This window comes from Rutilus rutilus (assembly GCF_951802725.1).
Source record: "Rutilus rutilus genome assembly, chromosome: 19".
NCBI classification, from domain to species: Eukaryota; Metazoa; Chordata; class Actinopteri; order Cypriniformes; family Leuciscidae; genus Rutilus; species Rutilus rutilus.
Window position 1 is genome coordinate 20152281 of NC_140232.1, and position 6048 is coordinate 20158328.

Here is a 6048-nt window from a genome sequence, read left to right on the forward strand (position 1 = left end):
ACCTCGTATGTTCGTTATGAAATCATGCATTCAAGTCTGGAACAACACGGAAGTAGCTATGAAAAAGAATTATACTGAACAATAAACCCAAATAACTACATCTGAATTTAAAATTATTAAAAATATTAATTTCTATCACATATTCACACATGGTATTAAAATGTTGTTTTTGTACCCTTTAATGCAAACCCTTGAAAGTATATAGATCAATGTTTCAAATCGGCACGCTCCTTTCCAACGTCGCAACTCGTGTATCATCTAGAATTCTGAGTTTCCCACTTGTAAATAAAACTGCTCAGACATTCATGTGCTCAGAACTCTAATTATGATATTTCTGTCTCCACTTGATGCATCCTTGTTAGTTACAGGTGGCATTTGGAGGAGGGATGTGCTGATTCTAGAGATCTGATTGGACAAAATTCTGTATAGTGCCTGATGAGTCATCAATATTTTAGGCCTTTTTCCCTGCATGAGCAAGACTATAAACTTTAAACATGTTTATCTGATATAAGTTTGTTAGCTTTCATGAGTGCACTAGTATATAATACATCCGAGCTGATACGCATGGACTAAAAGACACAGAACCTTAATTTTGTTTAAAAAAAACAAAACCTTAAAAAGTATTTTAAAGATTTGTTTTACTCATCAGTGCTTTCTCGATGCTTTCAACGTTTCCCTGTTTAATAATGTTAAAGAACTTTTGTGAAGAAAAGCTTTTGGAACAAAAGAAATAGGCTACCTTTTGCACCTCAGAGGACATTTGAACTTTCCAAGGAAACCTGCACTTCTCGTGAAGACGAAAAAATAAGAATAATTCAGCAGCTCTCCCATAACCCGTTTTCTTATCAGGATTCTCAGGAAAAGGAAAAGGCTTGTTGTTATTTCTAATTCTGACTATTTCGCTCTCGAGAACGGTTACAAATGTTGCAACATTTTTAAATCTAAAATGCGTGTTTAGTTACACCAATCATATGGCGAGGAGGGAGTTGATGCTGCTTGCTGGCCAATTGCGAGCTGCAGCGGGCGGTGTGAGCGCGCACGCAAGTATATAGACTGAACCGCGGACCTTTCGCCCCATATTGCTGTGTTGGCGAAGACACGTAACGCGTCTGGTCTACACTCAACGGAGCTCAAAACAGACTTTTGGTGATTTTTCCCACCGAAAGACATTAACGTTTTCTAAAAAAAACTTGTATCCACGAAGACTAAGTCAAAATGGTAAGTGAGACTCTAGTCATTAAAATATTAATACTTTACAGCTTTAACAATAAAAAGTCAAACGTGGTCTTTTGCACAATTATTTTTTTAATTTGCGTTGTATTAAACCGACTTTTACTTCGTAGTCACGTGGCTCTATTTGAAGCATGTTAAAGGAGCAGTTCACTTAAATGTGAAAATTCTAACATTCACCCTAATGTGTTGTAAAACCATGACTTTCGCTCTTCCGTGTAACACAATGAGATTCTGGGCAGATTGATTGTCTGCATTCACGTTTAAAAAGATGTGACTCAAACCGTCAGTACTTGCGTTTTTTTTTTTTTTTTTTTTATATATATAAGTTTGGAGTAACATGAGGGTGACTTAATTTGAGTGAACTATCCCTTTAAGACATTGACGCCTCAAGTTACTTTTGTCACATTATCAACTAACTTTATAAAACGATTACAAGCGTCGTTTCTCTTCCGTGTCTTCCCTTTGACGTGAAATATTTATTGGGAGGAAACATGATTATGTATGCGACCTTTGAAAATGAATGTAATCTTTTCCGATCGGAATGTATGATTAAACCGTATTGGGAATGGGATATGTAACTCATAGGCTACGCATGAGGAATTCCTCGAATCCAACTGCGGAGGCCTTTCACGCGCGCGGTCAGAGGGGAGCGCGAGGCTGGGGGATGGGAGTCTGCTGACTTGTTTCCCTCCCAACTTATACAGACTTGTAACCCTTAAGCTACTCTTGGAGCGATAGTTATTTTAAAAATGCTGTTACTTGTTTGTGTCGTTGATTTGATGTTTGGCGCATAATTATTTTCTACTTCCTCTATTTTGCAATAGTTCAGGTTACGGCTCCTTCCTGTCGTCCATTTTACGATAAAGCGCGAGAGATCGGAGTTCGCTCTACTGTCAACCATTTTTTTTTTTTTATATATACAAGTTGAAAAATGGGATGTGGTAATCTTCACAAAAAGTTATGATTTAAATGTGCCTGTGAGATACCAAAGTTTCTCCTGGAAGGAAATGCATTAAGACTTCTGTTCTTTAATGCAATTAGAATTCTGTCCGCATGTTCCAAACTTGTGTGGGTTTTTCTTCCTTCATGGAACACAAAATGAGACATGAGTAAGAATTGACTGCGTCAGTCACCTTTCAATGAGTTGAGTTCCTTTCCCTCTACATATGAATAGAGTGAATGCTGATGACTGAAGCTGTCGCTTTAATATCTCATTTTGAAGAAAGTCACACAGGTATGGAACATTCCTGAACTATCATTTTAACACTGGTGGTAGGAACTTTAAGGTAATGAAATTTAAATGATTTCTTAAAGAGATTCAGCAATTATGTTAACTGGATATTCTTTGGTCTTCATATCAGACTAAAGAAGGAATTATGCACTCACTAAAATGCAGGAATCTGGCTCAGGTGTTCTCCAGGTTCCCTAGTACCATTCAGTCTCACCTTCCAACCCCAGTTAGTGATTGAACTAATTATAGTTTCAAGTTCAGCTGCAAGAGGAAGTTAGGACTTTAATTGGAGTTTCAGCTTCAATAGGTTCAAGGTCAATATATCCCACATTTAATTGACTCAAAGGCTATAGTCTTAAAAATGAGATTAGAATTTTTTTTTTAATTACTTGTAATTGAAAAGCTGCCTGGCAAAAAAAGTATTTTTTTCTTGTACTGAGGTCACCAGGTTCACGGGCCTGGAGGCAGCTATTGGTTGGCAGCCATTTAAAGCAATTTCTTCTTCTTTGTGCAGCGTGAGTGCATCTCCATCCATGTGGGCCAGGCCGGAGTACAGATTGGCAATGCATGCTGGGAGTTGTATTGCCTGGAGCATGGCATCCAGCCTGATGGCAATATGCCGAGTGATAAGACCATTGGTCGTGGGGATGACTCCTTCAACACTTTCTTCAGTGAGACTGGCGCTGGGAAGCATGTGCCACGAGCTGTGTTTGTGGATCTGGAGCCTTCAGTCATTGGTAAATGATTATTGAAAGGGATCAACCATCATAAAAATTCTATCTTGTAGTAAACCATTTTTATTACCCCTGAAATGTTGAAATGTATGTGTACTTTTTTGGCCAACATCCAGACTGCAAATAGTTAGTTTAAGCGCTGGATATCAAAAAGACCTGTATCTTATGTTTCAGATGAGGTAAGGTCTGGAATCTACAAGCAACTGTTTCATCCAGAGCAGCTCATCTCTGGGAAGGAAGATGCAGCAAATAATTATGCCAGAGGCCATTACACTGTTGGCAAGGAGATCATTGATATGGTGCTGGAGCGCGTCCGCAAACTGGTATGAACTATAATTGAGAACTAAGGATGCACTGAATATAGCCTAATTAACTTAATGCCAATATTAGGCATTCAATCTGTAAGTTCTACAAGTGCATTTGGGTATCACAACATGATATGAGTATAAGATGTTGGTAAGGCTATTCTGAATGTAAAAAATTCAGGAAATGAGCTTGCAGAGTTAAATATAAGAAATTTGTTTCTATCAAACAAAATGACATTTCTGTGTTTTTTGTTCCACAAAATATCATGGAAATGTCACGCCAGTTTTGAAAAACATGATGGTAAATGAGTAAACAATCCATATCCCTTTACATAAGTGTAATTTAGACAATTTTTTTTCCCCCATCTCCTGATCTAGACAGACCAGTGCACCGGTCTCCAGGGTTTCCTGATTTTCCACAGTTTTGGTGGAGGCACTGGCTCCGGTTTCACGTCTCTCCTGATGGAGCGTCTCTCGGTCGACTACGGCAAGAAGTCCAAGCTCGAGTTTGCTATCTATCCCGCTCCTCAGGTCTCCACCGCTGTGGTTGAGCCTTATAACTCCATCCTAACCACCCACACCACCCTGGAACACTCTGACTGTGCCTTCATGGTAGATAACGAGGCAATCTATGACATCTGCCGCCGAAATCTTGACATCGAGCGCCCCAGCTACACCAACCTCAACCGTCTCATCGGTCAGATCGTGTCCTCCATCACCGCTTCGCTGCGCTTTGATGGCGCCCTGAACGTCGATCTTACCGAGTTCCAGACCAATTTGGTGCCATATCCCAGAATCCACTTTCCCCTAGTCACATACTCTCCCATCATCTCTGCTGAGAAGGCTTACCATGAGCAGCTGTCCGTGTCTGAGATCACCACCGCCTGCTTTGAGCCGTCTAATCAGATGGTGAAGTGTGACCCCCGGCATGGGAAGTACATGGCCTGCTGTATGCTTTATCGTGGTGATGTCGTGCCCAAAGATGTCAATGCCGCTATTGCCAACATTAAGACCAAACGTTCCATCCAGTTTGTGGACTGGTGCCCAACTGGATTCAAGGTGGGAAGGATTGACAAGACATTTAAGTGTACTTAATTCAAACTTCAGTCAAGTTAACAATGTGTCCTCTTTCTCTACAGGTTGGCATTAATTACCAGCCACCTACAGCGGTTCCTGGTGGAGACTTGGCCAAGGTACAGAGAGCTGTGTGCATGCTGAGCAACACCACGGCTATTGCCGAGGCCTGGGCCCGGCTGGACCACAAGTTCGATTTGATGTACGCCAAGCGTGCCTTCGTACACTGGTATGTCGGTGAAGGAATGGAAGAGGGAGAGTTCTCAGAGGCCAGAGAGGATCTTGCCGCACTGGAGAAAGATTACGAGGAGGTTGGTGCAGAGTCTGTGGAGGATGAAGAGGAGGGAGAAGAGTATTAAAGACTGTTTAAGAGGCTGATCTGAGACCTACAGTTAGAAGAGTAACTAGGCCTACTCCAGCACTTACAAGCAGTATTTTACCTCTCAAATGACAAGCTTCCTTATGAAATCCCAATGATAGGGAACAGTGCCCTGATGTGTGAGACATAAATGTTCTTTTGTGTCAGGTTTTGTTGTTTTCTATACCTCCTATTCTGTCTTCTTTCACAAGAAATTAGTTGCTTAAAGGCAGTTCTGTCTGTGAACACTGTTTTGTAAGCTGACTTTTGTCTCTCACATATGCTGTAAGTGATAAATACCATTTCAGAATAAATTGTCCTGTCTATTTATGTATGTGTATTCTTTCCTTAAAAAGGAATGAATCCCTTGGAGTATTCACTTTCAAATGAGAATTAGCCCATGATTTACTCACCCTCAAGCCATCCTAAGTGTTTATGACTTTCTTCTTTCAGACGAATCCAATCGGGTTATATTAAAAAATATCCTGGCTCTTCTAAGTTTTATAATGGCAGTGGATTGCAACCAACAGATTGAAGTTCAAAAACGTGTATCCATCGTAAACAAAGGCCTTCTGAAGCAAAACTACGAGTTTATAAAGTTTTAAATATTATTTTTCTTAAAGTAAAATGACTAACTTCCAGCCAAATGAACATATGGATTCCACTTGAGTGTAAAGTGCAATTTATGCGAGTAATACGACGTACTGCTGATATTTTACGCTATGCCATGACGCACTACGCTACTTATGGCGTCATACATTTTGTAAGTTGCGCATTAGGGTTTCCGCTGGGCATTAAAAAGCATAAAGTCATTCAATGGATTTTGCGACAATTAAGGCCTTAAATGGCATTAAAAAGCATTACATTTAAATTGAAGATACCTGCAGAAACCCTGGTTTGGCCGGAAGCTAGAATTTGTAATGTTAAATATATTAAAAAAATTCTTAACTCATCGTTTAGCTTCAGAAGGCCTTTATTAACCCACAGAAGCTGTTTGTAGTTTGTTTACGATGGATGGATACACGTTTTTGAGCTTCAATCTGTTGGTTGCAAGCCACTGCCATTATAAAACATGGAAGAGCCAGGATATTTTTAATATAACTCCAATTATAT

The 6048-nt window shown here is 39.9% G+C and overlaps 1 protein-coding gene across 1 annotated transcript; it reads left to right on the plus strand.

The window, feature by feature from the left end:
* Window positions 1-476: 476 nt before the first annotated feature.
* tuba5 (tubulin alpha 5) lies at window positions 477-5265 on the plus strand. Its single transcript, XM_084389508.1, has 5 exons — window positions 477-1218; window positions 2979-3201; window positions 3373-3521; window positions 3882-4562; window positions 4643-5265. Exons 1-5 carry the CDS (start codon window positions 1216-1218, stop codon window positions 4934-4936), a joined length of 1350 nt encoding a protein of 449 aa, XP_084245634.1. The 5' UTR covers window positions 477-1215; the 3' UTR covers window positions 4937-5265.
* The last annotated feature ends 783 nt before the right edge of the window (window positions 5266-6048 follow it).

Coding starts and splice junctions, on each gene's coding strand:
- tuba5 (XM_084389508.1), top strand. Junction 3,202..3,372: donor TCTGGAGCCTTCAGTCATTG/GTAAATGATTAT, acceptor CTTATGTTTCAG/ATGAGGTAAGGTCTGGAATC. Junction 3,522..3,881: donor TGGAGCGCGTCCGCAAACTG/GTATGAACTATA, acceptor CTCCTGATCTAG/ACAGACCAGTGCACCGGTCT.